A 16,785-nucleotide genomic window follows, 5' to 3' on the forward strand; every position below is an offset into this window, starting at 1 on the left:
ACTGCTGGATGAGGGTGCTAAGCAGTTCTCCTGTGCAAGGTGTGAGCAGGTGGAAGATCTGCTTAGCATGGTGGCTGAACTGAAAGAGGAGGTTGAGAGACTGAGGGCCATCAGGGACTGTGAGCGGGAGATTGACTGGCGGAGGAGCTCCCTAGAGTGCCAGAGAGAAAGGCGCCGGGGAGATCCCCCACAGTTGGTGGTGGACTCCCTGACCTGTCCCCGTAGGGCAGAAGGGGGATATCTGAGGGATAGGGAGGGCTCGCAGAGTCCCTGCTCGGTACCGTGGGCAATCTCTCCCTCTGCCTCCCCAGTGTCCCCAGATCCCCCTAAGCAATAGATTTGCAGCATTGGATGTTGAAGAGGTGATAAGGGGGGAAGTGCAGGAAGATTCCCGCAGGAGGTCACCAATGGCAAGGCAGTCAACTCCGTGCATTGAGACTGCTGCTACTAAGAAAGAAAGGAAGGTGATCGTAGTGGGTGGCTCCCTTCTAAAGGGAACTGAGGGCCCCATTTGCAGACCAGACCCAAAACGCAGGGAAGTGTGCTGTCTCCCTGGGGCCCAGATCAGGGACATTGCTAGAAGACTCCCGAATTTGATACGCCCCACCGACTACTACCCGTTACTTGTAGTTCAGGCAGACTGCAATGAAATATCTCAGAGAAGTCTGCAAACTATGAAAAGAGATTTCAGGGGACTAGGGCGATTAGTTCAAGGGGTGGGAGCACAAGTGGTGTTTGCTTCCATACCTTCTGGGGCAGTGAAGGACACAGAATGGGCTAGGAAAACACAGGTGATGAATAATTGGCTGAGAGGCTGGCGTAGAGACAGGCACTTTGGGTTTTTTGACCATGGGGCAGTTTACTCGGCTCCTGGCCTGTTATCTGTTGATGGAATGCACCTGTCTCAAAGGGGGAAACGAATCCTAGCACAGGAGCTAGCTGGACTCATTGAGAGAGCTTTAAACTAGCTGTGATGGGGGAAGGGGATAAAACAGGGCTCATCAGTAAAGAGCCTAAGGAGGCTGTGCTGGAGGAAGGGGTGAGGCAGATATCTCAGCTGAAGTGCATCTATACCAATGCACACAGCATGGGCAATAAACAAGAAGAGCTTGAAGCCATTGTGAGGCAGGCTAACTATGACCTTGTGGCTATTACAGAAACATGGTGGGACCTCTCCCATGACTGGAATACTGGGATTGATGGCTACAAGCTCTTCAGAAGGGATAGACAGGGAAGAAAGGGTGGTGGCATAGCTCTCTATATCAAAGAGTGTTTTGATGTTGAAGAGCTTGAGGTTGGAAATGATAAAGTAGAGTCTCTATGGATAAGGATCAGGGGGATAGTCTTTAGGAGTGACATCGTGGTGGGGGTCTGTTATAGACCGCCTAGTCAGGATGAAGAAATAGATGAGGTGTTCTATAAACAACTCGTAGATGTTGCACGATGACCAGCACTCGTTCTCAATGCGGACTTCAACTTCCCTGACATATGCTGGAAATACAATACTGCGCAGAGGAAGCAGTCCATGAGATTTCTAGAATGTGTGGATGATTGCTTCCTGACACAGCTGGTGCAAGAGCCTACCAGGGGAGATGCCTTGCTAGACCTGCTCTTCACTAACAGGGAAGGACTAGTAGGAGATGTGAAGGTTGGAGATTGTCTTGGCCAGAGTGACCATGAAACGGTGGAGTTTGCTATTCTGGGTGATGTCAAGAGGGTGACTAGCAAAACTGCTACCTTGGACTTCCGGAGGGCAGACTTTGACCTGTTCAGGACGCTTGTTGCAAGGGTCCCTTGGGACTCGCTCCTGAGGGGTAAAGGGGTCCAGGAAGCCTGGATGCTCCTCAAGATGGAAATCTTAAAGGCACAGGAGCAGGCTGTCCCGGAGTCCTGTAAGTCGAGCTGGAGAAGAAAAAGACCAGTGTGGATGAACCGGGATCTTTTGTTGAGACTCCGAGAGAAAAAGAGAGTCTATGACCTCTGGAAGATGGGTCAGGCTACTTGGGGAGACTACAGAGAACTGGCCAAGATTTGCAGGCAGAAAGTTAGAAATGCTAAAGCCCAGCTTGAACTTAGACTGGCTACTGCTGTAAAGGAGAACAGGAAACCCTTTTACAAATATATTAACAGCAAGAGAAAAACGAAGGAAAATTTCTCTCCTTTATTTTTTTTTCTGTAAGAGTGGTCAGGCACTGGAATGGCCTGCCTAGGGAGGTGGTTGAGGCACCATCCCTAGCACTGTTCAAGAAGCGTTTAGATGAGGTGCTAAGGGATTTGATTTAGTAGTTCAGTGGGTAGGGATGGTGATAGGAGGATGATTGGACTAGATGATTTTATAGGTCCTTTCCAACCTTATGGACCTATGAACCTATGGAATTTGAAGTTAAAACTAGCTTTTAAGGACCAAACCCAAGGACCAAGTTATTCTGTCTGAAGAACTTCAGTGTCCTTAGACAAACGCACAAGAATCCATTTGTATCATTTAAGCCTGATCCCAGTGACAATACCGCTAAAAAAAGCTAACAAAACACATACACATATCAATTACCTAAAATATACTCTCAAGAGCCAGTAACTGCATATCTGTGCAGCAGGAAAGCAGCAGTTTTTAATATTGCTATTATATACTGTTGTTTCTTAAATAAACATTAAATCTTTCATCAGAAGACTGCTTTTCTCCTTCCTTCATGCCTGTTTTTTATTCCTCTCCAAAAACAGATGTGGAAGGGAAAGTTAATTCTCTTGGATAAACTACTTATACTTGATGGCTACAGAACTAATACTCAACAACTGATCAACGGTGATATTATTTAACTGACATTACAGTGATATTAAAATAATGATTTCTGAGGTCTGATGACCAAGGGGAGCTGACAACCAAGATTAAATGTTAATGTCTCCAACTGCCAACCCTGTTAATAGCAGAGATACTAGAGCTACAGCTTTGTTTCTACATGGATAAGCAAGCAGGTCAACAAGTTTCCTGTATGGTGAGAGAACAATGGACATTGACTGAAATTTTCAACATTTTTCACCAAATTATCTGCTTAGTTTACCCTGTGAGATAGTTATATTTTTCACTAGCCACAGGAGATTATTATCTGACATTTACAGAGATGTTTGGTTTTACCTGAATGTCAGCAAATTTATCAGCAAAAAAAAACCACTTGCTTATGTCTATTGTAACTTCATGAGTATGTTCTTTGAGACCACCTCAACCAAGAAACAAAGCACATAAAGTCAAAGTAGCATAAAAATACAAGCATTGTTCCCATTAGGGGAACTTAAGATTGTATGTTTTGCTTTATACAAGAAGCGGGCTAAAAGCACATCCATGATTGGCTGACCTGCAATCATAGACACTAATGTTTACTACTGGCTTTTTACATCACTAAGTCACTAAAAGCAGGCTGAGTGATGAAACCATGCTGGCTGGTGGAATTACCAATCAATTCTAGTACCTCTGTCTCTTCAGAATCCATGCATAAGCCATAATAAATTATTCTTAAGATGTACTGCCTTGCTGAGAATGATAGAAAAGTGTTAAGTTTCATGAAATAAATTTAGTGCATAGGAAGTTCTGCACAAATGTGTGTGGGAACTTCTTCACAGTGCAGGTGACAGAGCACTGGCACAGGCTGCGCAGAGAAGTGGTGGAGTCTCCTTCCCTGAAGACATTCAAGACTCTCCTGGATGCTTACATGTGCAACCTGGTCTAGGGAGACTGCTTTGGCGACGAGGTTAAACTACATGATCTCTAAAGGTATCTTCCAACCTCTACAATTCTGTGATTCTGTGAAAAAGCTCTTTTACAACAACAGAAGCTCAAAGAAACCATGCCCTCTTTACAGTGATTACCATTACAAGCAAAGGGATGCAGTTACCCACCTTTAGTTTCTTCACAACATGTCACAGAACAGCTCAGTGTTGCAGACTAGGGCTCATTCCCTGGCCAAGCAGTGTAGTCTCTAAAGAAAATAGTTTCTCCCCCTGCATCATTCTTTTGGGAACTACTACCTACTGCAAATATGGTTGGCAGAAATGAATGGAGCCATAGAGTGAGCATTAAATCAGAGATTTCAAATCAGAGACCACAAAGTTCCTTAAGTTAAAACTGCCAACTGTAGCTACAGAACAGAGCAGAATCCCAAGGAAATCTACAAACATCCCCCCCCCCCAAAAAAAAAAACAAAAAAAAAACATCCAACATTCCTCAGTGGGTGTAACAGAAACCCAAGGGTGAGTCTTAGGACAGGTGCTCTTCAACATCATCATCAATGGCATGGATGATGGAATTGAGTGAGTGCACCCTCAACAAGTTTGCAGATGACACCAAGTTGAGCCGTGCAGTTGATACACTGGATGGATGGGAAGCTATTCAGAGGGACATGGACAGGCAGGAGAAATGGGCCTATGTGAACCTAGTGAAATTTAACAAGGCCAAGTGCAAGGCACTGCACTTGGGCCACGGCAATCCCAGGTATTTATACCGACAGAGAAGGACTTGGGGGTCCTGGTGGACAAGAAGCTGCACGAGTCACTAGTGCACGTTCACAGCCTGGAGGGCCAACTATATCCTAGGCTACATTAAAAAAGGGGTAGCCAGCGGAGAGAGGGGGGTGATTGTCCCCCTCTACTCAGCCTGCATCCAAGCCTGGAGCTCTCAGCACAAGGAAGACACAGAGCTCTTTGAACAGGTCCAGATGATGACTACTAAAATGATCAGAGTGATGATCATTTCTCTCCTCTGAGGAAAAGTTGAGGGAATTGGGCTTGTTTAGCTTGGAGAAGAGAAGGCTTCCTGGTTATCTGGAGAGGTCCCACAAGATTGGAGGCTTGCCGATGTGACTTCCATCTACAAGAAAGGCCGTAAGGAAGACCCGGGGAACTACAGGCCTGTCAGCCTGACCTCAGTTTCAGGGAAAGTTATGGAGCAGATGACCTTGAGGGAGATCAGAGGGTACGTCCATGGCAATCAGGGGATCAGACCCAGCCAGCACGGGTTCACAAAGGGCAGGTCGTGCTTGTCCAACCTCATCTCCTTCTATGACTGGGTGACCAGACTGGTAGATGAGGGGAAGGCTGTTGATGTAGTCTACCTGGACTTCAGCAAGGCCTTCGACACGGTCTCCCACAGTACTCTCCTGGGGAAACTGGCAGCCTGTGGTGTGGACAGGTTCACTCTTCTCTGGGTGGAGAACTGGCTGGAGGGCCGTGCCCAGAGGGTAGTGGTTAATGGAGTTAATTCCAGCTGGCGTCCCATTACGAGTGGTGTCCCCAAGGGTCGGTATTGGGGCCCATCTTGTTTAATATCTTTACTGATGACCTAGATGAGGGGATTGAGTGTACCCTCAGTAAGTTTGCAGATGACACCAAGTTGGGAGGATGTGTCGATCTGCCTGAGGGTAGGGAGGCCCTTCAGAGGGATCTGGATAGGCTGAACAGCTGGGCTGAGCTCAATGGGATGAGGTTCAATAAGACCAAGTGCCGGGTCCTGCACTTTGGCCACAATAACCCCATGCAATGCTATAGGCTTGGGGCAGAATGGCTTGAAGACTGTAGAGAGGAAAAGGACCTGGGGGTGTTGGTTGATGCTCGGCTTAACATGAGCCAGCAGTGTGACCAGGTGGCCAAGAAGGCCAACAGCATCCTGGCCTGTATTAGAAATAGTGTAGCCAGCAGGAGCAGGGAGGTGATCATCCCCCTGTACTCAGCTCTGGTACGGCCGCACCTCGAGTACTGTGTTCAGTTTTGGGCCCCTCACTACAAGAAGGACATTGAGGCCCTGGAGTGTGTTCAGAGAAGGGCAACAAAACTGGTGAGGGGTCTGGAGCACAAGTCTTATGAGGAGCGGCTGAGGGAGCTGGGATTGTTTAGTCTGGAGAAGAGGAGGCTCAGAGGAGACCTTAGTGCACTCTACCACTTCCTGAAGGGGGGTTGTGGTGAGGAGGGGGTGGGCCTCTTCTCCCTGATAAATAATGACAGGATGAGAGGGAATGGCCACAAGTTGCGCTGGGGAAGATTTAGATTAGATTTGAGGAAACATTTTTCTCTGAAAGAGTGGTCAGGCACTGGAATGGCCTGCCTAGGGAGGGAGTTGAGACACCATCCCTAGCGCTGTTCAAGAAGCATTTAGATGAGGTGCTAAGGGATTTGATATAGTAGTTCAGTGGGTAGGGATGGTGATAGGAGGATGGTTGGACTAGATGATCCTGTAGGTCCTTTCCAACCTAATGTACCTATGAACCTATAAGGCTGTGGGAGACCACAACGTGGCCTTCCAGTACTTGAAGATAACATATCAACAGGAAGGGGAAAGTTAGTTTTAAACTGAGACAGGGGAGATTTAGGTTAGATGTTAGGAGAAAGTTTTTCACTCGGAGGGTGGTGACACACCGGAACACGTTGCCCACAGTATTGTGAATGCCACATCCCTGGAGGAATTCAAGGCAAGGCTGGATGTGGCTTTGGGCAGCCTGGTCTAGAGGCTGGCAATCTTGCCCACAGCAGGGTGTTAAAACTAGGTAATCTTTGAGACCCTTTTCAACCCAGGCCATTCTATGATTCTATGAAACCCCCAGTAAGGCAAAACAAACACCCTTGCAAAGCTGATTCTGTCAGCTGCAAACAACTGCTGCCTCTGAAGCTGCGAGAGTGCACTACAGTCAACAACTTAAATAAACCCCTTACCACTCAGCCCTCCCCTGGGGACTGCCTTAAAAAAGAGCCTTTCTTCAGTACCTCCCTATGATACACAGCAAACATGAAAACAACAACAAACAAAAAACATGCCACTCCAAGAGCCACTTAAATTTTACATGGGTGTTGCCCGTACTGCAAGCCTTGCACTGTGGAAGAAGCAGCCTGCAGAGGATAACTAGGCACAGCCTCCAGCATTCCTATCCTCCACCAATGTATACACCTATGGAGGGATGTTTGACTGACCTCAGCTACAGAAGCACAGCCCTCACAATGCCTACCAAAGCCAATCAGTCAGTAGAGCAGGAAACAGTAGTCTTGGATTTGCCTCGTAATTTCACCAGAATCTTAGAAATATCTTGTCACCCAAAAAGTAAGACCTCAGAAAGAAACCAGATGTTTCATTTAATATAAAATGAAATTAATATTATATACACACATATATATAAACATATACAGAAACTCAAGCAGCAACATACATTTGCCTGAAAGGCAACAGTGTAACTACATCATAGAGAAACCCAATGTCAAAAGTGTGACAACTAACAGAAGGCAGGAGCACCAAAGATTTATGGCAGTAATTCCCAAACTGGTGGAAGTAGTGTTTTCTCCTTCTCCTTTTTTTTTTTTTTTTTTGTAATTAAATATGATATAAATTATATTCCTATTCCTCCTTCCTTCAAGTTGCTGTACAGAACTAAAATCTCAAGCAGATCAGTGGGTGGAAGATCAAAGAATGTTTTTCAGAATTTGTTTTCTACCTACATGGAAGTGGGAGTAATATGTCATAGGGACCAAAATGTATGTGTGACATTGTATTAGAGATTTCCCAGCTTAAAAAGAGCCTAAAATTCCTTCTTTAAAGTTACAGAGCACAGCACAGCCGAAGACTACCATTCTGTATTCTTCACAGTGACAGCACAGGAAATGAGAAACTCAGACATTTGTCCTTGGGAGATGCGTATCATCTTGGTTAAACTGAAGAATAACTGACAGCCTTGGCTTGACAGGATGGAGAAGCTAAACATCAAATGATTCATCTGCATGATCAACTTGTACAAGATGCTACTGAGACTCTGCTTCCACAAATGAAATTTACCCTCCCTAACATACACTGGGAGTCTGCTATTGAGGTGTGTCCTAGCAGAAACTCTTAGCCAACTGCTTGAGTTTCCCTTCTTGCTAACACAGAAGCCTGGTGGGCTAGGTGAGATCTTTTGGATAATAATCTCAAATCACAGAGATAAAAGGCTGGAGAAGAAAAATTCAGAGAAATGCAGGCCAGGAAAGCAGAAAAAGACCCATCTCAAAATGCCCACTTCCTAGCAGGATAAGCAATGCCTCATACCACCCTGATCCACACAAAGAAATCATTCCTGCATCGCCATCACAAAATTTTACATTTTAAGGCCTTTTGAAAGTTTCACTTTCCCTGCTCAGAGGCAAAAAGTCAGTGGAGAGCATTAGACTTTTTATTATCTTATGTTGCTTTCCTATACATAATATCTGAGCTTGTTCGAGAAAAGTATATAGTTTTGGGATATTTTACTTCATATGAATTGAACCAAATTCCTGGAACACAACATAAAATAGACGTGCATTGAGCACAAGGGTGACAGACTGTGTGGAACCGAAAGTAACGTGGCTTAATTACCAGTTCTGTACAGGCATGCTTGAACTGGTTACTATCCCTATCGAAGATAGGCTACAACACGCAACATCACATGCCAAAACAATCAAAGCTTATCACTGCAGGAAGGTCCTGGCTGAGGCTGGAGGAAAGGAAAATCAATCCAGGTGTTCCCTTCAGTCACTGTGGCTCCTTGGTGACTCCAAGGAAAGTATTTTCACAAACAACTGTTAAAGACAAGGATTAATGGTTTTATCCTGCATTCCTTGACTTTTATACTGCTGGATTAGATTTAGTTGCCTCCTAGCAGCTGAAAAAGGCCTTCAGTAACAGATCTTTCATTTCAAACATAAGAAATGTCTGCCCCCAGTACTATCCTAGTAGAAACATTTTAAAAAGGAAAAACTTCATTCTGGAGGGGAATCAAGGAGGTAAGATCTGATTCCTGCAAAGTAGAACTCTGGCTCTTCTAGCAAAGCACAGATATTTTGTCCCCTCCGCCCCCATGCTTTCCCACAGCTGCACAGTGCTCCAGCAATAAGAGCTGTCCCTCTGGGGCTCTTCTGGCATACTGTTACACTCCTCTTGTGTATTAATCAGGCCCTCTCTTCCATTCAGAAATATCAGGAAGGTAGAGATTCCCTGCTGAAAGGCATTTACCACAAAATAGAAACATAGAGACTACAGATGAACAATTAGGGGTGTACACAACAGTCAGATTAGTGTGATTTCCTCTGAGTAAACACAAAGGGGACAAAAAGATAGCTTACTGATTCTTATTCTTCTCCACAAAGCACCAGAAATGATGGGAAAGGATCAAGCAAAATGGCAACAACTCTCTTTTAATTGAGTGTTTGCCTTGGGTGGTCTTTAAGCAGGGAAAGAGAAGAAAATAGATAGGAGACAAAGGCTGGCAAAAAAAAAAGTATTCCTTAATTAAAGTGCAAAGAACTGACAGTAAAATGAGATAAACTCTACCTTGCAGCTTCTTTAGGAAATTACGTATCCCAAGAATCCTGAAGAATTATTATTATTTAGAAAATTAAGGGAGACTAGTTCTTCAGAAGAATTCAGCACCAATAACTCCCACTTAATTTGATCACTTCATTACAGTGCTTCTCCAGAAGATAAAACCCAGCCAAAAAAAAAATATATAGACTTTGAGAAAAAGCAAGTATTTTATACCTGAAGTCTTATCTCCTCCCCCTCTCTGGGACTGCTCTAGTCAAGCCCCTGTCAAGCATCCCAGCCCTTTCAGCTTGGTGAGGATGCCTGACACCCTGGGGAAGAGCCAGCAGTTCCAACAGAAGACATGTGGCCAGGCACATCTTGTGTTCAGTGATCCTCCTAGGTGGCAACACAGCCACCAGAGTCAGGAGTTAGCAGAGGCGTTGCAGATGTACAGAAATGAAGGTAGACTCCTAGTAGCTCCTTTCAGTACACACCATGCAATTGTGTCACAACAAACTCCCATGATTCTCCATAAAAATGTTATCTTAAGACAACACACATGCCAAGGACACATGCAGGATAACATGGGCAGGTGGTATCTTAGCACATGGCTCAACAACAGAGTATTTTTCCTACAGTGGAAACCATCACATAATCTAAGTACTGCCTAATAAATGCAGGGATCCATTTCTTCAGAGATGACTCCTTGCACATTCTATGGGACAGGTTTGTCATTTTTCCTCCTTGTGTTAGAAAGGCCTTGTTACTGCTTCCTCACTGGAACAAGGTGACCAGAGGAAGACACAATGGCCATCAGTGTACCAGCAAAGAATTAGGTAGGACCAGAATGCTTGTGGGAAATGAAGCACAACCAAATTAGATTACTTCCAAGCCAGTCTCACTAAGCCCAACAGTGGAGAAAGACAACAGTTCCATAACAGAGTACTATCCACAGAGATGGTATATCAGGTTAAAGCTGGTATGAGTATAAAGAGGAATTAGCCTGCAGTAAGCTAGTCCTGCAACATAGGCAGGAGACTCCTGAGGCTCCTGATACTCTGTTAGTGACTTCGTTTCCCTTCAAAGTTGCTTGATACTAACCATGATCTGCCCTTCTGCAGGAATAAATGAACAATGATCTGGCAGTGGATTCCCTCTGGCTAACAACCCAAATGTTGGGATGTAGTTTTTGTTGTATCTGTTTCTGGTACATTCAGCTCATCCTCACTAATGGAGGTGCAGAATCTCTCCTGCTTTCTTCACCTTCTCCAGTGGCACTTGCAGTAGCTAACCTGGAGTTTCAGGCATATCTGCTTGGAAGAAATCAGTATTGCAGCTGAGTCCCTTTGTGTTTCTTGGTCTTGGTAAAATCTGTCGCTTATCTCCATCTGCAAATACTGATAAGTATGTGATTCACAATCAGCCTTAGGAGTGAGCACTGAGCCCACCCATACCAGAATACTGCTGCACCAGTCAGAACATGAGTAGTCACAACTCTTTTACACACATGCCTTTGCACTCCTTCCAAGGCTTAAACTCACCATGGCAAAGATGAAAACACTGCTGGCAATTCAGGATCATCTTGCCCAACTTAATATAAAATTATCTGTATGCTCAGAGTGTGACTGCTCAGAGTCAAAGGACAGCAGTTGCGGTTTCCTTGACTTGGAACAATTTAATTTCAATGACCTGTCTGGACTTAAAAGGCTTGATTCACCTTTAACACCAGTCAGCCCCACAGAGACAGTCCTGTGTCTGAGCAAATCACAGCTTGAGATGCTGCTTCTTATTTAAAAAAAGTTGCTCCCACTTTGAAGGTATAGAGAAATCCTGGAGTAAGTATAAACTACAACTCTCAGGTCTACATGCACTGACAGGCTACTGTCTCTACTTCTGGTCTTTACTAGCAGCTGATGGCAGATTAATAGGATGCGTGACAGATGGTCAAATCAGAACTAAAATGGAATAAAACGGAAGGTGCATTTATCTGTCTGTCTGGTAAAGCACTGAATATATGAACACTGCAAGCAGATTCCATAGGGAGAAACAGAAATCAGAGGTTTGGCATGTTTGGTATTATGGATCCCAACTTTGAAGGCAACCTCAGATCCAAAAGAAGGAAGGAGAAAGAAGAAAAAAAGAGCTGAGCCATTGTGCAGATGGGTGTACAAAAGTGAAACCATTTTCACTGTTAATGAATAGACAAAAAAAATACACAGTGAGTAAAATCATTAGCATTTCTCATTTCCCTGCTAGTCTGAAGAAAATCCCCATTCCCAAAGCACTATCAATGACACTGAGAATCAAGGTCTGAACTACAAGGCCTGATGGTGCTCACCACAGTTGCCTTGTGGCTAGGAAGAAAATAAATAAATAAAACAAAGGTTGGGTCCTCTTTTGGAATAACCAGGGGAAAAGTGCAATCATATCTCACATCAAAAGGCTGATCAGGCTTAAAGGAGATCTGAATGTTCTCACATGTTCATATATTCCCAATGAAAGTCTTCTTTTCTATTCAAACACCCAGGGCCGCACTTTGTGCTCAACAGAACTAAGGGAAATTGTAGCAACTGATCTGACTTCTGCCTGTATGCTCTGTGTGTTCTGGGACAGCTCAAGCAGGATTTGCAGCCCTGACTGACTTCATGTACTGGGCCCATCATAACTGCTGTACTTCCAAGTCCTGGAACACCACTTGCAAGCAACTTGTTAAGACATCTCCCCTTTTCTCTCAATTCCAACATTGCTCAGCTTTGCTTCAAGGCTTGGCTATGACGCATAGCTGCAGACTTCACACAGCAGTGCAATGCTCATCTCAGTGCCACAAGGGGAACACAGGAGGACCAGAGGGAGAAAAGCACAATTACATCCCAACCACGTCATGGGTGTTAGGATCTCGCTCCTGCAGGGGCACACTGCCACCCTGTGGAAATGATCCTTCTCTCCCAGAAACCTTGAAGGGCTGCCAGGAATCAGCTGGCAGCCTCAGCTGTTCATCACTAGCCATTCTGATAATGCACCAGCAAGCAAAACGTGCTTCAGCACTGTGCTGAAGCAGAGCTCTGTGAATTGAATTTACTGACACTAACGCAAATTTAATTTCAGCTAAATCTTTGTAATCACACATCTAGTGTCAGGCTAGCTGCTGCTGGCACTGTAATGTAGATACTGAAGTGCACGTTTACTGCCACGTGCCCTGCTTCCCTTCACCAATAAATTAAGGAACAAGGGGCAGAACATCTAGAACACCTTGTCTGAATATCTTCAGACAAGTCACATGACAGACCAAAGTTGGGTGCAACATCTGTCCCCAGAGCATCAGAGCAGCATACAGAGAAGGGCAGAACATCTCAAATGAAGCAGGATTGGCACCAGGTTTCTTCCATCCTACTGCCTCCACTATGTCTTACATCCTATCCTCTTGCTTTCAGTGGGCTGGCAAAGAGCCAGCCATCCTCAGTATTAGTCTGAAGGTCAATAATAAACACCAAGATTCAGCTCCAATGGTGTATTTCTGTCAGCAGGAAAATCAACAGCAGGTGAGAACCAGTGGAAATCTCTCCTCAGTACACTCAGAAGGTTATTTAAACACAGCCTGGAGACCTTTTTATTCAGTAAGGGCTGCAACTAGCTTGCAAATTAATCTCAACGCATCTCTCTATGACAGAGATGCGGACTCAAGGAATGGACTTCCTTGAAAAAAAAATTAAGTGATGCTACTGACAGAGAAGCACTCTGCATTCAGATTTTAAAAATACACGAAAACTAATAATTAAGGGATTTGAGTTTACTTTTTCATTTCCTTACAATGAATCACAGAAACATGGAATCATCAAGACTGGAAAAGACCTTCAAGATCATCCAGTCCAGCCATACACCTATCACCAGTATTTCCCCACTAAACCATGTCCCTTAGTACAACACAGTTGAACACCTCCAGCAACAGTGACTAAGCCATCTCCCTGGGCAGCCCATTTCAACACCTGACCACTCCTTCTGAGAAGAAATTTTTCATAACATCCAACCTGAACCTCCAGTAATGCAAACTGAGGCCATTCCCCCTAGTCCTATCACCAGTTACACAATGTTGACCCCTACTTCACAACAATCTCACTTCAGGTAGTTGCAGAGCAGTAAGGTCTCCCCTGAGCCTCCTCCTCTCCTCCACAATGGACTCAGTTCCCTCAGCTGCTCCTCAAGCAGACTTGTGCTCCAGATCTCTCACAGCTTCACTGCCCTCTACTGGACACTTTCCAAGGATTCAATGTCTGTCTCCTAGTGTGGAGCCCAAAACTGAACGAGGTACTGGAGGTTCAGCCTCCCCAGCAGAGTACAGGGGGATGATTACCTTCCTGCTCTGGCTGGCTGCACTACTGATACAAGCCAGGATACCACTTACCTCCTTGGCCATCTGGGCACACTGCTGGCTCACGTTTAGCCAAGTGTCAACCAACAGCCCAAGATCTGTTTTTTACGCAGTCTTCCAGCCACTCTACCCCAAGACTGTAGCAGTGCCTGGGATTGTTGTGGCCAAAGTGCAGGGCTTGGCACTTGGTCCTGCTGTCCTCCCAAAGAAGCTGGAGAAACTGAAGAAACTACCAATATCAGAAACTTAAGAGTTGAGCAGGTTCATCTGCAATTCACAATAGGCCTTGCAAAACCCACAGAAGAGGCAGCAGCTCTTCTGATTTACTTCAGTAGGCTTTGGGTCAGATCACAGACGCAGCAACCTTTCATTATTTCTATCACCAAAAAAAAATTATGAACTCTGGTGTATGTACTGCACCCCTCATTCAGACTACTGTTTCATGCCAACAATCATGCACAAGAGAAATGAAACATTCTCATTACTGCTGACAATGAAACAAGATTCACTCTTTTCTGCCTCTTTCACAGATTTAACTCCTGGCATAAACCCAATGAATAAAATGTGAAGCAAAGCAGTCTGTACGAGACAGCACACTATAATCTGAAATTACATCTGTTCTGATGTGAAAACCCCAAAACAACTTTGATGAGAAACATTCTCCTTCCAGATACACAGCTCAAGATTAGTCCTTACATATTCAATAGTCAGAACCAACTGGCTGCTTCTCTCTGATTTAATCAAGAGACAGCAATCTGGGACTGCATGGCCACCTAAAATTATGTGGCTCCGAAGCTAGCCCCACTAAAGTTAGGTCTTGCCTGTTCATGCTGCAGGTAATCTCAGTCACATTCAAGGAAAGGCAGAGATAAAAGAATAGAATACACATAATATATACTACATATACTTTAGAAGAAGAAACACTGCCTGTACTGTTTTACAATTAACATTCAGAAAACACAGACAGGGTGTGAGCTACCTCACACTACAACCGAGATCCACATCCTGCAGTTCATTTCTTACCTTCAACAGTCCTTTTTGGAAGTCTTTACCATCATTCATCCCCCGGAGGTTAGCAATGAATTCTTGGCAGGTCATCTTTTTCCCAATGTTCTGGAAAGGATGACAGAGAAACAAAGCACTTCAGCCATGCTACTTTCTAAAATGACACAAACATGCAACATCTCTGATAAATGATATCTTCCAGCTTTAATTCAAGTCCAAGGCAGGTGTTACTACAAAGTCATTCCCAACATTACTTGCAGGCAAGCATCTATTTGTGAACTTATTTGGAAAAGGCAAGGTACACTTGGATCCATCTGAACAGACCAATCTGTAAAGAAAAAAGCTAAATATTGGAGGGTGATGAAGAGGGTGGCGCTGAAGCACACTGGTATATGCATGGTGCCTTCCACCCCCATGTCTCCAAAGGTTCTACCAGCCTCTTAGAGAAAATATGAACTCAGTTGTGCTGTGAGGCCTAAGGAAACAAAAAACGGTGGCCCTTTCCAGACCCTTCTCTTATGCTTTCCAATCCTACAGTAACAATTGCCTTGCAAGAGTTAGATGCCAAGGAGCAGCCACTTTCTGAGTCACAGTGCTGAGATTAACTTGACATGGAGCTAATGTCAGAGGAGGGTCAGGGATGTGCTAGGAACAAATTCTTCACCAGAGGGCAGTGGGCATCAAACAGGCTGCCCAGGGCAGTGGTCAGGCCCCAAGCTGCCAGAGTTCAAAGAAATGCTTGGACATCTTCTCAAACATAGGGTTTAAATTTCAGGCAGTGCTGTGTGGAGCAAGGGGTTGGACTCACGGATAATAAGGAAGGTTTTTTTAAGTATGTCAACAGTAAAAGGAAGACTAGGGAAAAAGTGGGTTCCCTACTACCTGGGGCAGGTGTTCTGGTAATGGGGGATGCAGAGAAGGCGGAGATGCTGAATGCCTTCTTTGCTTCTGTCTTCACTGTGGGAACTCCCCCTCAGGACTCCTGTGGGAGTAAGTGGGAGGATCTAGGGAATGGAAGGCTCCCCTTTGGTGAGGCAGTAGATGGTCCAAGAACATCTACGTAACATCAATGTACGTAAATCCATGGGCCCTGATGGGATGCATCCACGTGTGCTGAGAGAGTTGACAGAGGTGACTGCTGAACCACTCTCAATCTTTGAGAGGTCCTGGAGAACAGGAGAGGTGCCTGAAGACAGGAGGATAGCCAATGTCACTCTGATCTTCAGAAAGGGAAAGAAGGAGGATCTGGAGAACTACAGGCCAGTCAGTCTCACCTCTGTTCCTGGAAAGGTGATGGAACAGTTTGTTTTGGATGCCATCTCCAGGTAGTTGGAAGAGAAGAGTTATCAGGAGTAGTCAACATGGGTTCACCAGGGGATGTCAGGCTTGACCAACCTGGTGGCCTTCTGTGATGTAATTACTGGCTGGGTGAATGAGAGGAGAGCAGTGGATGTAGTCTACCTTGATTTCAGCAAGGCATTTGACACTTGTCTCCCACAGCATCCTTATAACAAAGTTGAGGAGGTGTGGAAGAGATGAGTGGACAGTGAGGTGGGTTGAGAACTGGCTGACTGGCAGAACTCAGAGGGTTGTGATCCATGGCACATAGTCCAGTTGGAGGCAGGTACTTAGAGGTGCTCCTGAGAGGTCAGTGCTGAGTCCAGTCCTGTTCAACACCTTTATCAATGACCTTGATGAGGGGATAGAGTCCACTCTCAGCAAGTTTGCTGACAATACAAAGCTGGGAAGAATGGCTGACATGCCGGAAGGCTGTGCTGCCATTCAGTGAGACCCAGACAGGCTGGAGAGTTGGGGAGTAAGAAACCAGATGAGGTTTAACAAAAGCAAGTGTAGAGTCTTGCACCTGGGAAAGAATAATCGCATGCATCAGTGCAGGCTGGAACATGACCTTCTGGGGAGGAGCTCTGTGGAGAAGGACTTGGGTGTCCTGGTGAACAACAGGTTGGCCATGAGCCAGCAGTGTGCCTTTGAGGCCAAGAAAGCCAATGGGATCCCAAGGTGTGTTAGAAGGAGCACGGCCAGCAGGTCAAGGGAGGTGATCCTCTCCCTCTACTCTGTCCTGGTGAGGCCTCACCTGAGTATTGTGTCCAGTTCTGGGCAGGGACCTCCTCAA

General features: G+C 45.1%; 1 protein-coding gene across 5 annotated transcripts in view; it reads right to left on the minus strand.

Moving 5' to 3' along the window:
• The window catches only part of PSD3 (pleckstrin and Sec7 domain containing 3), a 123,595-nt gene that overhangs the window by 51,542 nt on the left and 55,268 nt on the right, over positions 1-16,785 (minus strand). For all 5 annotated transcript variants that reach the window (XM_065740704.1, XM_065740703.1, XM_065740702.1 and 2 more), the window contains one exon: positions 14,670-14,759. In XM_065740704.1, coding sequence (XP_065596776.1) covers positions 14,670-14,759 — 90 coding nt within the window. The remainder of the gene's footprint in view (positions 1-14,669; positions 14,760-16,785) is intronic.

This window comes from Cyrtonyx montezumae, unplaced genomic scaffold (assembly GCF_038088225.1).
Source record: "Cyrtonyx montezumae isolate F1298 unplaced genomic scaffold, pur_monq_1.0 scaffold_29, whole genome shotgun sequence".
NCBI classification, from domain to species: Eukaryota; Metazoa; Chordata; class Aves; order Galliformes; family Odontophoridae; genus Cyrtonyx; species Cyrtonyx montezumae.